The sequence below is a fragment of the Ambystoma mexicanum genome, chromosome 1p (genome assembly GCF_040938575.1).
Source record: "Ambystoma mexicanum isolate Mex_15411 chromosome 1p, UKY_AmexF1_1, whole genome shotgun sequence".
NCBI classification, from domain to species: Eukaryota; Metazoa; Chordata; class Amphibia; order Caudata; family Ambystomatidae; genus Ambystoma; species Ambystoma mexicanum.
In genome coordinates this window covers 1,194,073,656-1,194,097,356 of record NC_090921.1, presented here as the reverse complement: position 1 = coordinate 1,194,097,356, position 23,701 = coordinate 1,194,073,656, and the positions used below count along the sequence as shown (strand labels likewise).

Genomic DNA, 23,701 nt, shown 5'->3' with positions numbered 1-23,701 from the left:
GTTACAGATTGTGTGGTTCCCGGCCCCGGACAGCCATGTGGATGATACAGAGGGATTTAAATTTAATCCGTGAAGCAAACAGGAGTCAGTGAAGACGTTTTAGGGCAGGATAGATGCAGTCCCTGGGCTTCAAGCCAAGGGTAAGCTGGAGTGCTCGCAGAGTGGATGAAGGTAGATTCAGGGAGAGTCTATTGTAGTAGTCGTAGTCAAGCCTAGAGAGAACCAGCGCCCAGGTAACATTGAGCTTCTGGGGTAAGGTGAGAAAAGGATCAATTCCTTTGAGAAGGAAGAGCTGAAAGTGGGACTTCTTGAGTGTGAGTGAGGAAGGAGAGAGAGGAATCGAAGATGACTCCAAGGTTTCTGGCATCAGAAGAAGGAGCAGGGGAGAGCCCATGGAGGAAGGCCAGAGTGAAGGGAAGAAGTTGGGAGCAAGGGTCCTAAAGGAAAGGATCTAAGTTTTTTGGCATTAAGGCAGAGGTCATTGGGAGTGCACCAGGCCGGGATGCAAGGTAGGTAGTCAGAGATATATAAGTAATGGAATATTATAAATGGTAAGAGATAGCATAATAACTCCATAAATAAATAAATCCAAGACGAGGGTTCAGAATAATGTCATAGTCTTATATCAGCGTCAGTTTTGTTAGGGAGAATCATATGCAGTACCCTTTGAGAACAACACACACAATTAAGACTACAAGTGCAAGTACAAATTCACCTTTGGTACAAGCCTGTACTATAAAGTAAAGTGGTAGCGATGTCTGAGTGGCCAGACTTATCTCAAGAGTAAAGTGAGCAGTATCAGAAGTTACACAAAGGACAGCAATTACTATGGTTCAAACAAACACTGACTCAAGGTTTCTGAGTAAAAGAATATATATTTATTTACACAATAAGTTATAAAACAGTTCACTAATATAAAGCAGCAGAAAATCACAATCGTAATACAGTACACCACACCCAATTAATTCTGGACAAGTTAAGCTCAAAATGAAGTGTGAGCAAAATGGCACTCCAGCAATTTAAAAAGGGAGGGAAAGACAAGGTTATTCAAAATCAAGCAGCACCAACAAGTAATAGGCAGGGCAATCTAGAAAAGGCTTACTACAACTAGGATTCAAATCAATAGGCTTGGGCCAATGTTAATGGTTCAGTGACTTTGCAGAGGACCACGCAGTTCAGAGTAGTTTGTGGTTAAGTCTTTGCCAAGAATTCCAAAAAGGAAGTTGCTCGGAAGAAAAGTTATTTAAAAGAGTAGAGAAGGACAAGCCCTCAGATTAGCGAAACATTTTAAATACTTTCACTGCAATCGGATGGAACGAACAACCGGATTTGAACAGAACCTTACTAGAAGAAGAATGCTGTAGCTGAGGCAGGTCATGCAAGCTCACAGTTCCTGAAGCGACTGTCGGACTGACAAGAAGGAGGAAGACTGGAGGGTCCTGCACTGCCCAGGGAAGAAACCAGCATCAGAGCAAACTGACAAATAAAAGGTGCGCTCCCTAAAAAGCAAGCAGGGTCCGGTCTTCCTGGCTATCCGGTTCACTGCAGCAATGTACAGCAAATTTGACCAGGAGAGGGAGGCCTTGCTTGGCGTTTGGCAAGCTGGTTGGTCCCACCAGCTCAAGGGGAGAAGATTCCTTGCAGATCTTCCCTGTTGTCGAAGCTTCAGGCGATTTGGACTCGTAGCATGGCTTCACAGAAGGTTCAGTAGTTGCAGTATTCCTATTCCTTCAGCTTCTCTTCGGTTCTCTCTATCGAGTGGCGACTCTGCCTTCCAAGTCCCAGAGACCTGCTTGTTATGCAGTTTTCCCCCATTCACATAGCCTAGCCAATCAAACTGGAGTGTGACTTGGGTCTCCAAGGAGACTCTGTGCAGGGGCCTAAAACCCCTCCCTCACATCCTGTCCACCTAGACACTCAGGCGCCTAAGGAGGGCTTCTGTGCAGAAGCCCGCCAAAGGACGGCAGACAAAGGAACCAAACCTGGTTTGGTGCACAGAGTAAAACATGAGAAAGACCTTTACAAAAAGAAATGGAGAATAAACCCAACCGGAACCAAATAAAATTAAAAGGGGTCCAGCGGATTAAAGTTCGAGGCTACCAACATAGCCTCTAACAGTGCCAAGGCTATCTTCATAGCCCGTGGTAGGAAAAAAATGGTAGATACCACTGCCACCAGCCAAATCTTAGAGAAAGGGGAGCAAAATAATGTTCCATGAGAAACAGACAAAAGGGGATAACTATTAACCCTTTCCAGTACTCTATGGAAGATAGTTTGTACTGGGTCTGTAAATTTAAAGAGACTAGTAAAGCCAATGGCAACTTTACATGTTCTGGGAGACAGTAGTCAGTCCCAGAAAATGGAGTTTAAAGTGGGAAGCCTAAAGAGACAACCCTGTGTCACTGCACTAAAGGTGCTGTGTGACACACAGTAAAAAGATGATGCCTATGCAGTAGGTGAGACTCCACAGTCTATGAACACCAAAAGGTAAAACACACAGCAAAACACATGTAAGAGTGGGAAAAAAGGCTCACACTCTCACCAGGTGAAAAAACAAATCCTAGAAATCCAGCAAAGCTCCAGAGGGACTCAGTAGGTAAGGGAAATTAGCCATTCTGGAGAATTCTCCCTAACAACTTTAAACTTTAAAAAGTATTTCTTTGCTTCCTTGAGATATGTGTGAATCTTATCTTATACTGACATGTTAGAAACTGAATGAGAGTAGGAGAATTCATCTAAATATGTATATAAATATATATAAATATTCACTGAAAAAACTTTAGCTAAGGTGACCAAATTTAGTGCAAACAAACCCCCTGATATTGATCACATTGGGGAAATCATGACCAGCTTGAAGTATTGAATTAGAAAAGAGCTCGGAATATGTATGTAAAACATGAATATGTATGTAAAACAGATGAGAGGGTGGCACTTACTTTTCTTTCTGAGAGAACTGTAAAACACTCTGAGGCCCTGATTTATTTTTCCTGAAAGAACAAAAGTCCACAGATGGAGAAATGAGTTGCAGAGAGAACAAGTGGATTTTGTCCTGTGAAAACATAAAAACAAAGAGAGGTATGAATTTTTCCAATGAGGATATAAAATTCCAGTGGACCACTGCCATTTTTCTTCAGAGAATAAATCACACAGAGAAACTTATTTTTTTCCTAAGAATCCATAAAAGTGATTCTCCTGGTTTCCCCTGGCTTTGCCTGGAGGATCAGAAAATCAGTCATTGAGTTTTGGGAGTACCACATGAGTTTTTCTTGATGGCGCAGAACATCAGCCACTGGGCTCAGGGAGTCACACATCTTTTTCCTGAGGGAGAGGAAAATATTTGCGCAAGGGTTCAGTGTGGCTGAATTGTTTTGAAAAGGGAACAGAAAGCCACAATGACTGCCTGTGGGATAAATTACAAGAGTATGCAGAAATGAATCTTGAACTAATCTGAATTTGATACTAAAAAAAATTACCTGAAACTAGGAGGGCTGATCTATACCTCCTTAATAAAATGGACACCCAAGCTGGAATATGTTCAAGGAGCTCTAGGAAGCGTAAATACATGATTTATAACAACTACAAAGTCGCTTTTCTTTGTAACAGCATTTTCCTCCTGGCCACCAATGACCTTAAATTGTGGTCTTCTCTGAACAGTGTATGGTATTATGTTCCCATTGACCCAGTGCCAAAGTCACACTGAATGCAATTAATAAGGTGGCCAAAGGCAGGATCAACATAGTGAACTAGTGAAATAAATGTTTACCTCGGAAACAAAATGGAAGTTCACTACTTTCCCGATGTATTCGTTATTCTGAGATTTCCCTTAAACTTGCATCCCTCATGAAGCTCTATTGACAGTCACATTTCCTTGCATGCATTTCCATGGAAGGGATTGAGCTCCTCTGGATTGGAAACATGTGACTATGCCCCAGTTCTGGAAATATATGCTCTGCAATTGCAGATGTGTCCCTGATTAGTGAATACACACATTGATAGTGATATCGGATCTACCAGAAAATAATAACATTTCTCCACGTTTTTCTATTTCCACAAAACTAATGCCACACATGACCATATTTAAAAATATTGCTGATGTCTAGCCTTTGGAAGAAATAAGTGAACTAGATCCTAGCTTGCTATGTCACCCTGGGGGTCTGTGCATTCGAAATCAGTAGCATGGCTGTGTTTATCTGTACATGTCGGAAGTTTGTTTATCTGTAGCAATGTGTTTAAAGTGTCCGGCTCAGCTGGCACTGACCACCACAGAGGTTGTTGCAATTACAGTTTCCTAACTCTCAGTAGACAAAACGGAAATAAAAATGTCTCTCACAGTAAGACTTCAAGGGGCCAATTCATGGAATTTCATGCAGAAATCGCGCAAAGGCTGCACCCGAGAAGGACACTGCGCAAGTCTGTGCACAGAGAGAAAAATGTGTTCAACATGTATTCATGGAATTGTTTGCGCAAAGAACCGTATTCGCAAGTCACGACTGGAACGCCCCTGACAAGCCCACACGCAAAGCAGGAAACTGCCAGATTAGCTAACTTTGCACAGGAATACATGCACCCTTTAAACAGTGCGTGGGGTCCCCCATAAGCAGGCCTCCGACTCCGGCACCCCGACAACATGCGTATGAAAATGCGTAACTTGACAATAACATGGGAAATGTGCATACAAACCCACATAAAACGTTCCTGTACCCTGCTACATATTTTACGTGCACCCATATGTTACATTCGAACCCCAATTGAGTACACACACCCTGAAAGGAGACATGCAATCCCACCTGCGCGCTTAGAATACTATGCGCAAGTGTGCTTATGCCAGCCTTCGGGGGGCGGATCCTATGAAGGACTTGCGTGGGAATTTCCCAGCTGAGATGTTGCACAATCGATTCCATTAATACGTCTCCTGTTGCACAATAGTGGGCATTTGTGTGACTGCCTGCAGGCACGCCTTGGAACGCCCACTTCTTCGCAAGTTAGTTTCCATTTCTGGTGTTACACCCCTTTCCCAGCCCTCTGCGCAGGCCACCCTCTCCCTGTGCTCCGAGTCTCGTTCAAGGCCCTCGACGGCTCGCACAGGCATGCCAGGCCAGCACAAAATCCATGCAGTCCAGGAAAAATGCAGCGCAGCATGAATCCACAAATGGATATGCGTGCGCAGATTGGGCACAAGTAGCCTATTTTTTGCGGAATTAATTCCATGAATCGACCCCCTATGCTTTTCATTATTTTGCCCACTCATTGCACAGACTCGATGCCGTTGTCAGCCTGGAATGTTCCCATAATTCTGCAATTTCACAAATCTCTCAAAACATAGCTCTTTCAACAACACCTGACCAAGGACTAAATCCAATGAATGCACATACCAATCCACAGACCTCACAGTACTGCGCTACTGTTAAAAGATGCCAGCCCAAATGGTGGCTACCCACACTCTGTTCAATGCTCCGCTGCTCTCGAGCTAGGTCTGCCATTTAAACAATAACAAATAAACAAATAGTCATTTAAGGAGAAAAATGTAGTGTAACAGTTACATCCTCAGCTTGTCTGTTGCCCCCTTCCAGTGGTCTTGGGGAATAGAGAGCATGGGCATCTCTCAGGATTCCGGGAATGGTCAGGTATTGAGAGCGGAGTCTGGCATCATCTGTGGCTGTACTTTACTCTGGATTGTACCAGCTCTACATTTCTCAGTGTGCCTGCACCTTCATGTTGGTTTCTCCACCAGGGATAAACTCTTGTTCCGTTACCTTCTCTTGCAGCCCTTGCATGTTTGGAACACAGCCATTATCAACTCTGTGGGGACCCATGCCAAGACTTGTGTGCATCTGCTGTTGTTGAGACATATTGTGGCTCCGCCTGCTCAGAGGGCTGTTTCTGTGATGAAGGCTTCCTGCGAAGTGGGGATGTCTGTGTCCCGGTGGCACAGTGTGGCTGCATACATCAAGGTCGTTATTACAAGGTGAGTATTCTATAAAGTGGCTTTTGCTAGTGTTGGTGATTCATCATTTGTACTCTCCACTGGTGCTGGACAAAATTCCTAAAATACATCTCACAACACTCATCCTATCTAGTAAGTGTACTACAGGTTTTACACAAGGTTGAATCCTAGATCTAACCTCTTTCTAGTTTCCCAAGATTCACATTGATTCAGTGCTCCTATCAGGAGTCTCAAAACTCAAATAGATTCTAAGGTTAATTTGTCGAGTTCTTCAGGCAATCAGGGGCTTTGAATACTCTTGCAACCACTAAAGGCTCAATACAAGGCCCAGCTTGTGTTTGTGTATTGTTATCTCCCACATGCTGCAGCGTATCTCCCACCTGCCTGTATCGCTGCTAATTTCTCTAAAAAATATTGTGTGAGTGTGTGCTTTGCACAAGCTGCCATCAGTGATTCTCTGCACCTCCTTCTTCTCCACCTGTCACCCGATTGCAAGTGTTTCCTTCACTCACTGCAATTGATGAACACTGGTATTTCCTGCCCCCCTCAATCGTTGCTACTTTAATCAACAAACATGCTGTGAACATGTATCTTGAACAAGCTGCCCCCAGGGATGTTCTGTTTCTTCTGCTCCCCAAAAGTGTCACCTGATTGCACGTATATATTTTGCAAAACAGAGGAGGGGATGCCTGGAAGGTTTCGAATTAATCTTAACCTCGCCTGCCAAGTAATTACAAAGGGGGAAAGACCTTATGCAAATCGGGCTTAGTCCCATCCCAAAAGGGGCAGTCAGAGCTGCTAGGTCACATGCCTTCTGCACGAGACCACAAGCACCCCCAGACATGTTTCGGCCTCATTGGTTGTCATCAGTGAGAAGTATCTTGGGTCTCTAGGCCCAGCAGGCATGGTCTTTCCCCTTTCTGTAATTGCCTGGCAGGCAAAGAACGATGGTCTGGAGGGTTGCCTAGAGCGATGCCAGAGGTTAAGATGAATTCTAAACCTTCCAGCCTTCATCTCTTTTGTTTTACATATATTTTCTGCTCACATTAAGAGATGGACAAGGAATGGTATTTCCCGCCTTCCTCAATCTCTACTGCTTTTATTCACAAATATCACTTAGCGTGTGTCTTGCACAAACTGCCCTGAAAGAATCTCTCCTCCTTCATAGTTTGAATCACAAGCTGGACACAGCTTTTATGTTCTCATCGCACCAATGTCATTTGCAGTCCCTGAAAGATACTGCCTTCCTGATATCTCTTGCCTCCCACATGCAATGCCTCCCACATTCTAGCCTCATGTAGGTGCGACAACTAAGCAAAAGTAACACGAATGTGTCTCTCATGGTCACCTGTGCTGCTTGCACCACTTGTGTTGCTCATCCAATTCCAATCACACAATTCCACAGGGAGGACCAGTGGTTTCCAAACGTTTAAGTTGAGCCCCTTAAGTAAAATTAACAATTGTGGGGCATCAATCAGTCACTGTGCTCCCTTTGAAAAAATGGCTGCTCCCCCTTTGGTGCGCCATCTTCACAGTTTGAAGACCACTGACATAGACTGAAAAATCAAAACCTATCCAAACAAATGATACCCTGAATGTAACTCTGATTCCACACGTCCTCACTCTACCCTTCTTCTTACTCACCTATTCTGTTTGCAGAGGACTACTCACCAGCATTGGTGCCTTAATGCACCAAACAGTAAGACATGAATGCAACTGCCAGGGCAGTGAGGTTAGCACAGGATCGAGAAGACTGAGTGAGTGGCGCTATTCCGTCTAAAACACCAATAAACAAGTTGCAGCCACTCAATGTATATCACAACACATTTTTATAACGCATTTAAGTTACAAACGTTCGCTTCACTTGGCCTCTCCACCCCTTGTCTTTGGGGTTCTTTGACATTCAGCACTGTTGCTCATTTATTTCCATCTAGCTTCTGTGTTCATTTCCATGATTACGCATACTGCACGCAGATCCTCAGATGTCTGGAACAATTTGTTTGGAATACCCACAGTCAGTTTAAACAGTACATGTGGGTATATATGAGTGGGTCGCTAATATAAAACGGTTGAAAGCATTGTGGGTAGCAGCAAACCCAACTGTAGCCGATCCTTTCTGTTGTGTGTGGAAAGGTTTCCATTCTTGCCCCGTTATCCCCCTGTCACAGAGCACACACACAGACGTGCTCGCAGCCCAGGCTCCACTGTCGCTCTGACGCGATCGTGGAGCCCCCCGTTTATTATAGGCACACGTGGCAGAGTTATGTCAGTCCACTGCGTGTGTGTGCCTTAAAGGGGCAGTCGCCACACTTTCATCTCCCTATTAAATGTCTCCCTCTTTCTGCTCTCTCATTTCTATTTAACCCTCATTTGTATTTTGCTTGATCTACTAAGTCACAACTCTTTTGTGCCTGATTCAATGTCTACACATTATCTCTCTTTTTTTGCATTCTTTGCTTGTCCGACAACAGACTAGGTTTGTGGCCTTTACTTTGGTTGCTCTGTAGCAAAATGGCATCTTCGTGTTCCCTATTTTCTATTTTCTCCCAGCATTGCCCGATGACGGTTTCACAATACTTAAATGAATGCAAGGCTGATTGTGTATTTTCCGTCACAGGACCCACATTAGGAAACTCTTCCTCTTTTCCCATCCATTTACTTATTTCACCAGTTGATGTCCTCTTAAAATATTCCAGTCCTCTATCTTTCTAAAAGTTCTGAACTTTCTGTCTACTCAACTGCAAGATGCATCTCAGTCATTGTTGCTGGCTAATAAATCCTTACCCTTTCCCATTAGGTGTAGAGATGAGAGCAACTTCACCCTCAAATGTCAAGTGATTTCAGAGGTTTCTGATCCATAGCTTTAGTATCGCTGCCAACAACATCAACAAAAACATTTAACACAATGATTACTCGTTGATTACTTCTAGGTCCAAGAGGAGTTGCGACTTTCTCAGGATAGAATTACTCAAAATTAGGCAAAGGCCTAACTATAGGACAAATTGTACTCATAATCATCTGGATTGCATTATCTAAATCACAGTCTTGGGGATATAGTGTCAAGCACATTGCTTGTCATAAAACCAGAGCCCCAAGGTTATAGTGCCCAGCTCACTTCTTTACTTCACATCCCAGGGATATTGAAACTAGTTTGCTTTCTGACTCCTCCGTCCCAAGAATGTAATGACCAGCATGCTACGTGATCGACTCCCTCATACCAGCAGGTGTTTATAACCCTTGCTTAGCGTACTATGTAGTATGTACAACTACTTGCTAAAATGCCCGCCTTCCATACTTCAGGTATTTCTTGAAAACACCCCTATTTTAGAGTAAATATCAGGCTGTGACAATCTCACCTACCAGCCATTGGTCCTCACCATGGGCTTGGTCTCTCCCCCAGAATGTTGGTTCCTACGTGAGTCTGGGATATAGCCCTCCCTATGCTTGTAGCACTCTGGATTCCCTGAGTCTGGGTCTCAGCACTTACACGAGATCTATTCCTTAGCAAGCTCGAAGCCCTCTCTCTCTCAGGATCCCTTTCCTCTTTTCTTGCCTTCAGATCAGCAGACCAATCTGTCCCAATCTCTACAGAAACCTGTTATCTCATGTAATATTCTCGATTTTCCAGATCAGAAAATAAAGCCCACAATTGGTGTTCCTCTGCACTTGTTGCAATCTGCCTCTGGGATTATTTTAGTCTTATGCCAGTGAGGGGGTTCTCAGGTGTATAGGGGTGTCCCTTTGTGTTTTCCATCCGGTGATATTGATTCTCCCACCCCTGGTAATATGATAAAATTGCCTTGTTATCCAAGGTGGCCGATAATTCAGCAACCCAAGCTGCCATCTTGAGGTCATGCAGAAGTGGTGTCAAGGCTCTGTGGCCTGGTGGTGTACAGATTTGATTGACAGTGGTTCTGCCCTGCGCCAAGTTATCACACCATACTAGTGAGCATTAGGTGGCTGGCTGCAGGAGCCTGGGTGAGGACAGGCATGAGGCTCACATGAGGATTGTCAAAGGTTTGTGCAGGCTCACGGTATATGCTGCTCTGCCTCCCAGACCCCTCAGAGTTGGATGTACACAGACAGAGCAGTGGCGGTGTATGCTCTAGTTGGAGTTTGGGGGGTTTACTGGCTAACTATCCTGAACAAAGGGAACAGGATATGAATGGGAACCTAGTGGGGTGAAATGTGACACCCCTACCTTATGAGCTGTCCAAGACTGCCTAAACATTAGCTGGAAAGAAAGTGGTGCATGCCACATGCTCCTGGATGTGGGATGCACATTGGTCTGGGTAGGTGGGGGGCCTATTGGTGATCCCCTCTTCATCGCTTCCAGGTAGCACTTCTCTTAGCTTGTGGGTATTCAGAGCTCTAAAGTCCCTCACATTCCCATAGCCCATGAAGGTGACTTTGTCTCTAGCACACACATGAAATCTACAGTAGTCTGCATATGATGCACACAAATTTCCCATTCTCTGCCCACATTCTTCCACCAGCCTCGTTGCCTCGTTTCTAGCATTACAACCTTCCTGGGAAGGTGAGCCAAGAACACCCTCATTTTTGTGATAGGTCCTTCAAAATCCATATAGGTCACCTTTCAAAATTCCACACCTGTTAGTTTGAATAGGTCATTCCCTCCCACGTTTGTTGCAGCCTACCGTGTCCCATCTCTCATAACCTGACCATTTGTTTAACCAAATCGCATTCCAGCTCATCTGGACCACAAATGGAAACCTTCTTGCAGTTGGACCTCAGCTGTCTCCCAAATGTTTGCTACTCTGATCATTTATTAATTAGATGGCCACATAACAAAACTTTTCTTCCGTGCCTGTTGGCTGAAAGTATATAAGCAATTGGTAACATAAAAATAAATGTTTCTTACTACTGCAAGAAAGTAACCATGAGTTGCATATTCTTTGCATATGTGTGATCTCACCTTCTGAGCACCTACCCGTCTCTAGCCTCGCCCCAAATGGTCCCCCCAGTATTAAAGAAGTGCTTTCCAAATGTACTAGGATTGAAGTCCAAATGGACCAGTGCTTTTTCAAGCCCCCAACCACCACTTGTGACTTCTCAAACTCCTTTGGTCCTGGAACCCAAATAATTGTAGTCATGTTCTTAACACCTGGTATTGCTCCACATGGGGACAGATCCATTTCACCAGACAAACTGGCACTATTGAAACATTGACCAGACACTTATATCTTTAATTCATTGTGGACCTGTAGTTATATGGGCATCTCTTTTTTTAGGATCTGCACATCTGCTGTGTAATCATGTGACCATCAAAACCAAGAAGGCACCTCATCTGATCACAAATTCACAAATGCCGGGTGCTTGCATATTAAAAGTGTTACATATGTTATTACACTATCTCGCCATGAATTACTGTTCTCTCCTCCTACTGATCTCCTGACTGCTTCTATGTTCACATATGCTGTCCAGGTCTGTCTTTACCCCTTGCTGGAAGATTGGCCTACTGATTCTTTTACTAAAAACTACCTGTCAATAGTCAATCCCCCAGTTCTTTTGTAGGATCTGAACAGAGTAAACCACTTCTGTGGCTTTGCACAATTAGCACAATAGAAGACCTTATTGTCCACCTTGGGATATGCTTGGCAAAGAAGGTCAAACACTGTCAATAACTTGATTACCTTCGCCTGATGGCCTACAAATCAATGTTGATAGTATTTATTTATTCTTCTAGAGATTCTGGAATGTGCTTTCACTGCAAAATGGCCATTTCAGAGCATGTTCTTAAAGGGGATAAAATAGCCATTTTCTGCAAGCTGTCAGGCACAAGTGAGTTTTCGAGACCTTATGGTACCTCAGCCAAAGAAGCTAATGTGATGTAGTTGGAGGGAGTCCCACAGTGAGGAGAGAAGGGGCACATGGACCAGCATTGACTGTTCAATGTTTTACAGTGATAGCATTTGTCTCTTTAGTGGCAAGATGTCAAAGTTGGCCTTATGCATCTGATAGCTTGTGTTGAGGGTACACTTTGGTGTGGTGCTGTATTCTTTTTTGTGACCATAGTAAGAACTTTGGGACAAGTACATAATTTTGAAATGACTGCAGTACTTTACAGGGATAATGAATATGAACTTACACACGAGAAAGATTGGGAGGGAGAGTATCAGAACAAAAATAAGGCAGGCTGAAAAATGTTGCACTGTCTGAAATGGTGATGATTTTTGCCGGAAGCGGAGATACCTACCAATGCATAGTCCAGGTGAGACATGAAGATGGTGATAACCAGGGTGATTTCACCATCAGTCTGATTAAGAGGTAAAATCCCCTAAGGCAATGTAGGTGGTGGAAGTCCCTATATGTGACTGTGTCTATTTGTGGAATGAAAGAGAGGCCAAAGTCAAGTATGAACCAAAGGCTTGGATGTAAGGAGAGCACCACGTTTACAGCGCCATTTAAAGTGAGCCATTTCGAACAACCTCTTGCTTTGGGAGAACTGAGTCAAAGAGGTTTGGTCTTCATCCACGATTAACTGATTGATTCTTGATTAGTAGAATATGCACGTTCAACTAATACATGCATCTTGGATCAAAGTATCAAGAACAACTTTAGAGTCAAATAGGTGGGTCTTAAGTTTCTTCCTAAAGCTAATATGATTAGGAATATTCTTAATAGCAGGTGAAAGAACTACAGTACTGTGAAAGATATCTATCTGGGAATAAAAAGACGGAGCATACTGTAGACTTCTCTGGGAATGATGAACATTGTTGTGAACATAATTCTCTACCCAAAGTGTAGTTAGTGCTCTGCTGGCTAAGACATATCATGGTTGGATAACATGAGTTATCCCATTAATCACTTCCCTTGTGACGAAAAGTGGGCCCATGCATTAGCCCTTCTACTGAGTATGCAAAGGTGCTCAGCCAGGAGAGTCTGAAATCGCCTTTTAGCCCATTGTGCCTTTCCAAGGAGGAATATCTATTTGCATATCAGTCTGGTTCCACTGACAACTGCACACCAGCAACAAAATGCTTGGCAATTCCCCTCTGCACAGGAGTACCAACAGCACCCCCATGCATGTGTTTCTGCCTTAGTGGGGTTTTCATCAATGAGGCAAACCAATGTTTCGGTGGACACTGAGAACAAGAGGCCTATGTGTGTGTGCCCCTTAATTACTTAGGGCGAAGATCCACGCGTATTATTTTAAATTAGCTAATAATGGAAAGCCCCTTTTGGTCTATGCATGTTGGGCAATATTCAGATTTGAGAGATGGCAATGTGAACCAAATACTAAGATTCTGGCTTTACTATAGTGCTACTGGCCAGTAGCTGTGGAATTGACAAGCAAACCCAGTTGATTTCTGCCAAGCAATGCCAACAGAATCATGGGAGCCACCCCAACCACTGTCAATTTTCAGTCAGATATGATATCATCCAAAACCACCACCGTTATCACTTCTGTCCCTCTGTGGAGGCCAAAAACCTGCTTGTATTTAGTCAAATGTAATATTTTGCCATGCCTGCAGTTGGTAGTCTATAGGCTGTTCATAATGCATGGTTGGGTATTGAACAAGGGAGATGGAACAGGATATAACAAGCAGTAGAAAACCATTTTGCATGAGTTGTATTTTTAATAATAATCAAACAGTTGTTTTATTTAGTTCGATCAACAAACTATTACAACTTTTTTAAGAACAAAAATTAATAAGTAATATTTACAATAGAATATTACATATGATTAGTTAGTGCTATTCTTACATTGTACAATTGATTGATGCGTATAATTTCTATTTCACTTTGTAGTAACTTAAAAATATATAAAAATATAAATAAAAATCAAAGGAACTTTTACTAAAAGTCGTAATGTTAGAATTTCAATTTTAAAGGAAGCCTCAATTTGATGATGAAATCTGAAGGTAGCAATTACATTCCCTCGGACAGTAACTCAGAAAGGGCCTATTTGACAGATAATAAAGAGTGTTTCATAACTAAAGACATCTTTTTCAGTTATAAGGTGACAGAGGCACAACAAAACAGATCAACTCCTAATTTGTATTCAGTATTTGTATCGATAAGTACTTGCAATTTACCATTAACCACTAAGCAATTTATATTTCGCTCCAGTCAAAATGTACACCTTCCAACTTGAGATACATCGTCTCAAGTTGGCAATTTATAATAGCTAACAATCTACAAAGAGACAGAATGAGACTAGTTCTGGTTCCCCACATGAAGGCTATCCAAAGCCACTCTCTTTCAAATGGATTTGAGCCTAGGTGTTTAGGGTCGAAAATCGACACGCAAATTGCCTCAAAGTGCGGGCAGTAGATTACTAGATGTTTTGTACATTCAGGTATCATTGCATTATGACAGAATCTACAACCCAATTCACTCATGGATTTCAAGTGAGGATGCCAGCAACTGATTCTTTCAAGAGTTAATAATTGATTTAGCTTAAATCGAAGATAACTCTCTCTAGCTTTATTGCATGGAAACTGGATTAGATAAGGTTTCAGGGGAAGTCTAGTGGTACTGAATTTGGCGGCTTCTTTATAAAGGTTAGTTTCAGACATCCCAATTAAAGTTTTGCACCAGTCATGCTCGAAGGTGCGAAATTTAACATGTGTTTGTCGAAATTCCAAGTCTGAGGGTTTTAGTGCAATTTCATCTAACAACAAAATCATACATTCATAGTATCTTGTAATGGACGTGGGTGAGGTGCTAGACAACAACTGTCCAAGATCCTCATATAGGCAGTTTGGTGGAGGATATAGCATCTTGGCTAAATTTGCTAGTTGCCGCCAGTTATATCGTGCTGATAGTGCAGTAAGTCCAAGTTCCTGTCGCAATACATTATTAGGAATGGACATAGCCAAGTGCAAGGCCCTCTTCCACAACCGTCCTTGAAGCTGATCAAGAAAGTTGCCAATATTTGCTAGGCACATGTCCAGAGCGAATAGTAGTATTGATTCAACTTTAAGGATGTAGAATTGGATTAGTGGGAGTAAAGAAAATGTACAATATTTGATATATACCATCCTCATTTGGGTTGCAAGAGGAGCTGCTTTTTTATTTAATGTCTCTTTCCACATTGCCATAGAGTTCGAGTTGATTATGGTATAACCAAGATACCGGATCGAGGAGACTATGGAGATTGGAAAATGTTCAATTGTCCATTTATAAGAAGAACATTTCCTCTTTAGATTTCTGAATACCACAATGTGTGCTTTTTCTACATTGCACTTTAAGTTATGATTTTTACAATAAGAAGCGAATAGTGATAATTTGACCTGGAGGCCTTTGGGTGTACGATCAAAGATCACTATATCATCGGCGAAAGCTAGCCAATGGATTTTTAAGTGGCCAAGCCTCGCTGGGTAGGAGATGTGCTGACTCCATATGTCGGTTATACCACACAGGTATACATTGAAGAGGGTTGCTGCTAGATTGCATCCCTGCTTCACGCCAGTGTCAATTGTAATCGCATTAGTAGTTGCCCTTGCAGCATTGACCCTTACCAGGAAGGTGGTGTTAGTATGAAGTTTTGCAATTAACTGTATCAGATAGAGAGGTATATTCATAGAAACCATTTTGTCCCATAATAAAGATCGTATTACACAATCAAAGGCAGAGGATAAATCTATCGATGCCATATATAGGGGACCAGAATTAGGAACTTTGTTTTTTTCTAGTAAATAGGTCATTATTGTTGCATTAAGCGCAGTCCCCATCCTTGCCCGAAAACCAACTTGGTATCGAGACAGAATCCCAAGCCGTCCAATCACTGAGTGAAGCTCACTGAGTAGGAGGATGGCGAAGACTTTTGCGACGGTATCAATTAAGGCAATGGGACAAAAGTTGGCTGGGTCAGTTCTTGAACCCTTTTTATAAATAGGTACAATGATGGAGGCTAGCCAAGAAGCGGGAACGAATGCACTCGATAGAATAATGTTAAATAGAGTTTTGAGAAGTCGGGCCCACATTTCAGGGTTTCGTTTAAGAACACATGCTGGGATGCCATCCGGGCCAGCTGCTTTAGAATACTTGAGTGCGTGAATCGTATCTTCAATATAATGTATGGGCCGTGATGGAAATGAAGGAGATGCCATTTCAACACTGATTAGGCTCTTTTTAGCAAAGCGGGATGGAAGTAAGAATTTTGTTTAAAAAAATAACTTCCAAGCCTCTGCAGAGATCATGGATACTTGATCTGTGGACAATACCTCTGAGTCCTTTCTGAGCAAAGCTCAAGTTGACCTTCGATCTCTGTGACAGAGTGTAGTAAACATTTTTTGGTTTTTCAAGTTATAAATGAAATGTTTATGGTTTCTACATTTGTTGCGATATGCATTCAGAATAGTTTTTTTTTTCCTTTATGAAGGCCTGCCATGAAAGATTAGTTTTTCTAAGTTCACGAAGAGCCATGTTCTTAATTGATTTTGCCATTTGGATGGTATTGGAATTGAGCTTGTTGGAAGCAGAGAGAGCGACATCCATGTTACCTTTCAATGTGCTTGTTACAGTGGTTATAATATTGAACAGGCAACAAAGTTCTAATTGAGGCGAGAACGGGAGATGGTTAGAACTGCAATGAATCGCAAGGCGTGCATCAACCATGTCGTTCACTCGGTCACAGAGTTTATTAGACCATCAAATAGTCAGCCCGGGACGATCTCCTTCGAGAAAGGCCTGTTGATTGTCTTTAACAAGCATAGTCAAAGCTGTCTGCAATCCGAATTGAATCATAAAGTGGTCACTAGAACCCTGATCATGAATTGCAACTTTGCTGGATCTTGGTTGCAGATTTGCAGAGATAGCAAAATGATCAATGCAAGTAACGGCATCTCGTCTCCTCCATGTGGTGCAGCCTTTGTTTTCCTAAAAGGGAAGGAAATCAAGTTCCCAAGGTGGTAAGTAATCCTGCCATAACTGCCCTCTATGTAATGCACTGTGATGGTGTTCCAAAGAGAGGTCACCGCTGACTGATGCGAGGCAATAGGCATTAAAGTCGCCTCCCAGTACTATACCACAAGTAGGATAAATTGATAAAACAACATCGAAGAGACTATCAGGCTCTAGGAAGACCATTTCTATTTTGAGTATTGCCGGGTTGTGATATAGGCAAACAATAAGCAGAGGGTCAGGGTGTTTGTCACTAAATCTTACCAGCAAAGCCAATGTTGCCAAGGATTTAAATTCATCTAATATAAGTATGTTCTAATTAGTGTTGAGGCAGATGGCTATACCACCAGACGGTCTTCCCATTAAGCCCCGCTTTGCTTTAATTTGATGAACAGAGTATCCGGGCAACAGAAGTTCATACTCGCACATCGTTTCCTGACATAACAAGATGTCACATTCAATGCCCACATGCTCATGATTTATCCATGCATACAAATTCCTAAAACTGCATGAATTCCAAGATAAAATAGAAAGGGTGGGAGGGTGGTTAGTGGGGGATGTTGTCCAATGCCGGGTTTACCGTGTTGGATAGTGCTGATAACTAAGACCAGTCCTTACTAATGTTGCAGAGACCTGCGAGCTGGGCAATTACATCTGCGTTTATACCACCCTTCACTTTGCCAGAGTTTAACTTTGGCAAGTTTGGCAGAACTGTCAGAATGGGCATCTCATTGAAACAGATGGCATCATCGATAGAGTCAAACGGATGCAACATCAGGCCAATGAAGCGCAGTTCTTCCATGTATTGCATCAACAAATTGGTAATGATGGCCGATTGTACCTTACATACCATTCGATGGTTCTGGATTGGGGCCAGGGTGATCCATTCTATGTCCGCCGTGTTCAATGTGCGGAGTGCAGGGATTCTGCTAAATGCTTTTAACAATTCAGAGCGATTTAGACGCTTTATACCAATTTTGTCCGAAATTATTTCCCAGCCTATGATGGTAGTGAGGTATTTGCTTGTTTCACCCGTGGGTACATCTACCCCCTTCAACTGACTCAGAGAGTTCGAACGTTGCGATTTACTAGAGAAATCATCCGTAGGACCATGTGGTAAAGGAAAATTAATACTGGTGTCCTGACAGCTTTCAGAATTTTGCGTTTGATAGGCCATGTCATTTGGTATGCCTCCCATGACTGGGTGAATATTTTCCTGGTAGAAGGTGTTGGGAGGACAGCCTTCCCAGCTTGAACAATTTTGTTTTCCAGAGGTTTGAAAAAGTTTAATAATTGGGTTTGAGAAGATGAATACACTTTCTCTTCAGAGTGCGAAAACGTTTGAGGAGTTAAGTCATGGGCGTTACCGCCCATTGTTTCGACAGTTTTTAAATTTTTTTTGGTTGGACAGTACAAGGGATGCAGGCACCTTTGAGAGCTGTTAATTCATCCGAACTAAGATGTTGCAGTGCTTTTTTTGCTTCTGCAGACAGTTCCTCTATGTTAATAGGTGCTTGCTCCAGATTGTCAGGCTGAGTCTTTATGTCCAAAGGTGTTGTGCTATTTTTACCCTTTTCCGCTTTTTTTTTTTTTTGGGTTTTCTTTTTGTTTAGTTTGCTCAGCAGATGCTGTGCAAGAATTATGAACTGCGTTTGTTCTGTCAGCTTTTCGTTTTAAAACTCGGAAGAAAAGTCTTTTTTCCTTCCTTGAAGTAAATGTGCGCACTGGATTTGACGATGAAATTTCAACAGCAGCAGTATCAATCTCATTAGTAGAGGAAACAGGTGGATCTTTTGCATCCAGAAAATTGATTAAAGCAGAAGGACTATCAAGATGGAATAAGGGACTATCTTCTGTGGTATCTGCAGGAGCTTCCTCCCCTTCTGCTCGTCAGGACCCGATTTTAAGATGAATAGTACCTGTTCCAGTTTCTCAGCATGTAAAGCAACTTCTTGACACAGCTGTGCATGCGTAAGGATGTGACAGAAGGTGTCAGATGGACGAGCGATTACTGTACTGGCAAAGGATTGAGGAAAGGAGTGAGTAACACATGGTGCTTTCTGATTAGGTATGCCATTCACAGGGGCTAGATTGAAATCTGTTTGTGTGGTCACGGATGTAACACAAGGTGTATATACTTTGATCGGGTGCTGAGAACCTGGCTCCCGTCTGAGACTGTCAGCGAATATGAATCCTTCCAGTTTATTAATTTTTGTACGAATTTCCAATAATGTGGATTTACAATCCCTGAGCTCGTAATGGGTATATTCATGACCTCTATCCAACAAATTAAGGATCCTTGTTAGTACCGAATACGATGCTTCCAGGGATTGCATGTCCTCAGTAGGTTCAAGTAAATCAGTGCCCAAGGGATACTTCAGCTGTTGTTTAGGAAGTGAAAACAGAGACTCCAAGGCAGGTGCTGGTGGAGCCTCTGAATTTAAGGTTGGAGAGGATGGGCAGGAACTGGACGCGGGAAGGTTACATAGATCAATTGTATGTGATTGGGGGCATGGATGAGGATTAAATTCTGTCACATTTCCTAGTTCCTTACAATGGATATGGACGTCGGCTCGCTTGTAGCTTGGTAGAGAGACTGGAGTGGAGGGCCCCACAGATAACCACACCCTTTTTTCAAGTGCAGTGAGCACTACTGGTGCAAGGATAGAGTTATCAGAGGGTGAGGATGGCAACTCCTCGTTGGATCGATCAGGGACCGAGGTCGCGTCGCTCATTCTCATACTGAGAAAACTCTTCCGAGTAGGCTTGTCAGGAGCTTGAATAGGACTAAGACTGGAAGGAGAGGAAGGAGAAGCATTGGCAGATGACGCAGCTGCTTGTGCACGTGCATAAGAAAATGCTACTTCATGGCGTATCAAGTCTTGATCCGTCACAGGGCCCCACATTGCTGGTAAACCTGAAACCTTACCAGGAACAGGACCATTGCCCTTCCTAGCACCCTTTGGCAGTGACATACGTTTTCTTTTGTGGACTTGGGTCGTAGAAGGTTTTTTGGGAGGACGAGAGTTAAAAGCACGACCACTGCGAAGGCTTGAAACCATTTGGGGTGTTTTCAACTCAATGCATAGAAAGCAACTTCACAACCTCACAACCTCAGAGCCTAACAGCCAAACAGCACACTTGGCGACATTATTTGAATGCGCGCGCAGGATGCGCGTGCGTGCAGGTTTTAAGGAGAATTCTGGGATGGGTTTGGAAAGAGGGCGTGTCTATGACACGCCGTGAATCTAAGAAAAAGAAAAGAAACGTGTCAGTGGGCAGGTATTAGGTTCCAGGGAGCAAGTGGGAGGGTTATTACAAACAGGGAGGAGTCACCAGCCCAGCCCAGCGCTAGTACGAGCCTGCTAAAGCCCAACCCAGCCCAGCACAGCCCGGCAAACCCACAGGCACGTAATAACACACACACTTTGCTCTCATAGATAATTACTGTTGGTAATGAAGTCCTTTAAGCAAGAGTCCAGCAGGCAGCGTTTCGCCGCATAGAGAAGAATAGGGCTTCCTCTTGCGCATACAGCCTTGTTGCAAGGAGAATGTCAACATTAATGCGGGATCCCAGCAGAGTCCAGTCCAAACGCCAAACAGCACACTTGACGATACTTGGATGCGCGAGTTGTATTTACTAGCGGTACCAGCTATTTTTGACAGTGGTTCTTGTAATAGATGTAATGGACCTGTCAAAAGAGCGCTCATCTGGTCATCTTCATTCCCAACCCTCGACTGAATGTTAGAAAAGGAGCGTTCTATTCAGTCAATCTTTCTGATGCCTTTCGAGGCACCGGTGTGCCAGGCGCCTATGCTGGGATGCAAAGCGGGAACAGTGAAGGAGAGTGCAGGGCAATACGACCAGGCAAGGGAATAACTACTTTTGGAACCTACTAGCCTATCTTTTGAAAATGTTCACCGAGTGAGTGTAGTAAACACGCTGTGGGGAAGTATTCAAAAGTTGAAGAAGTATCATGGTTTAGCCGGTTATCTAAATGTTTTCTGCTGAATAACAGCAAGGTAGCATTCCTGTCCAATAATGAAATCAACTAAGACAGTGAACAGGTTGGAGTCAGTGATAGGTGCTGCAAGGGAGTCAGATAAGGCTCGTGGTAAAGTGGCCGCATAGACCGACGGGCAATATGTAAGCCAATAAAATGGGAATTTGTAGGTCTGGAAGAACAGAGAGTAAGAAGGGAGTTAATTGGTGTAGCTAGCCTAAGATCCACAGCGGGTCGGATTCGACCCCATTGTTAATTCCATGGAGGAGACTTTCTTTTGTGCAAAATGTGCCCTCTTTGAAATGTACCTCCTTTCCACCAAGGAATGGAAAAGTGAGGAGTAATTTCCGGGAGTATAGCTCTTTTATTTTTTTTGTACGCTTCACTTTTTCAATATGTAGTGGAAAAGTAGAAATGCCACCTGCAAAGGGCACCTTGCAGGCAACATTTACAATGCATTCCTAGGGAATCTGCCTACTTTTACCAGGTGGTAGTTTCAAGTGGATTCAATAGGGCTCTATTATATCAACGTCAGCATGAAAACACATGCTGGTGTTAATTTTCCCCCATTTGCATGATGCAGTGGGAAATGGAGGTAGACACGCACGTTATGTCTGCATCACTCACCATGTCTGCCACAGAAATTGAGCAAAATAAGGTGGATCACAAAAAGAGTTGCTAAACACATGTGCCGCCATTTTTTGCACTGTGCTTTACATGGGCAATTATTCCCACAGGCTCTACTCAGCTCTCTCATATATGTTGACGGTTGATGGCCAGTAATTTATAAATAAGTGTATTCATCTCACAGGATGACCAGTTGGCGTCATCCATGAGCTATTAATTGGTGATGAGCAGATTAGGTTATATGAACGCAATAAACATGAAAGCAAAGAATTGTATGTTTAATGGCTGGCTGAGCATTGATAAGCGCCGGCTTAACATGTTTAATTGGCTCGTGACTAACAGGATGGGGTGGAAGAGGAAGAGAAAATTATGCCACAGTTTGGCACAGGTGTATGTTGAACAATACACTAACGGTATCTTCATTTTCTGTCAAATAGTGGATGGTGCTTTCATTGTAATTGATCAGAACTGTATAGTCATTCCAGTAATTCCTACCTGAGCTCTTGCTCACTGGTACTTTGATAGAGTGACAGGGCATGAGGCTGGCACCAGCATGGTTCAGACAGACTTGCACTCGGAACCCACCCGCAGCGCACCCAAAGTGCATCCTCTTCTCAGACATGTATCCGGCCACATCACAAGTCTGGGTCTCGGAAATAGAACGGAGAGGCAGCCTTGATTCGGATCCCCACTAGTATTGAAGACACCATCAAAAGTGAAACTGGCTTGGCTGTCCAGATAGCAAAAAGCAGTCTGCCTGTGAGGAAACAAACATAGAAATTCAAGGAGTAAGTAAATTCATTCTACCAGAACTCGTTAACGTTGGAAAGTGACAGATTTGGCTACCTTTCAGAATCTGCTAGAGCTGCATGCCTCAACTGATCACTCAGTACACTATTTAGATCTATTGCCCCCATCGGTTGCCACTATAACTATTCTGTCTCATAACAGAGTGCCACCTAAACACGCTTTTGACTGTGTCGTACAAAATAAAAGAGCTGAGTATAGGAAGCTAAAGAAAGCTCTTCTGGCCTCCCATCATGTCTCTCATTGGCACGATATCAAAACTGCCAAATGTAGATTCAAGAATTGGCTAAGAAGTAGACAGGCTCTTACATACAACATGACAGTTAAGTCATATTAAGTGCAATGGCCAATGAAACCTCAGCTACCATGTGGCATCTACTACACAACCATACTTGGAATAGTCAGAGTCATTCACAAATTAATGGTGTACACGAGTCAAGTTGGATTAAACATTTTTCTGAATTGTATGCTGATCCTGTATATGCTCAGCACAAATATACACCATGGTCCTTGAACTCATGGCAGATTAATTTCTCTGTTGAAACTATTCTAGATTCTATTTTGAAGGCTAGCTCTTCTAGGGCTATGGGCCTTGATGGGATTTCTAACATGTTGTTTAAAGCAAATCCCCATGAGTGGGCAGCGATTCTAGCTACAATCTTTTGCGCCATCTTAAGATCATGCACTATCCCCCCATCTTGGAAAACCTCTATAATCATCCCCATTTTTAAAAAAGGTGACCGTAGCTTGCCCTCTTATTATCGCCCAATAGCTTTATTGGATGCTCCGGGCAAGATTTTCTCTAAATTGATCCTGCGCGATTTCAATGCATGGATGTCAAAATTCCATTTCCGAGATCCACAGCAAACAGGCTTCGAGGCTGGCATAGGCACTAACATCAATTTATATTATATATAAATGCCATCAAAGCACAATGCCAGTCTCAGAAACAACAGGTCTGTTTTGCCTTTGCGGATCTCCACGCTGCTTTTTTCTTGGTTAGCCAATGGATCTTATTATCAAAGCTATGCAGAGATCAGTGTCCGGCCACCCTGTATGATGTGATACACGCTTTACACTCTGACACATCTATACAAATTCGTCTTTCCATAGATGGCCTACTATCTGACAACATTGGTACAGCTTAAGGTTTGAAACAAGGTTGTTTATTAGCTTCCGCCATATTCAATTATTTCATTTATGATGTTAGAGATGTATTTAGGACTGTCAGTTCAGATTCACCTAAATTTAATACACATGCCATAAAAACTCTCATGTATGCGGATGACCTTGTCCTTATTTAAAAAACACAGATGGGTCTTCAACATCTTTTGGATGCTTTCCATGGCTATATACAAACAAATGAGCTGAAAATCAACATCACAAAAACTCAGATAGTGTTATATTCACCTAGGAAATCTGGGCCGTTGTCACATCTATGGACTAT

The 23,701-nt window shown here is 42.9% G+C and overlaps 1 protein-coding gene across 2 annotated transcripts in view; it reads left to right on the top strand.

Annotated features, from left to right (window-relative positions):
• The window catches only part of LOC138451498 (alpha-tectorin-like), a 1,155,342-nt gene that overhangs the window by 890,310 nt on the left and 241,331 nt on the right, over positions 1-23,701 (top strand). For both annotated transcript variants that reach the window (XM_069604914.1, XM_069604913.1), the window contains one exon: positions 5,766-5,965. In XM_069604914.1, the coding sequence (XP_069461015.1) occupies positions 5,766-5,965 (200 nt within the window). The remainder of the gene's footprint in view (positions 1-5,765; positions 5,966-23,701) is intronic.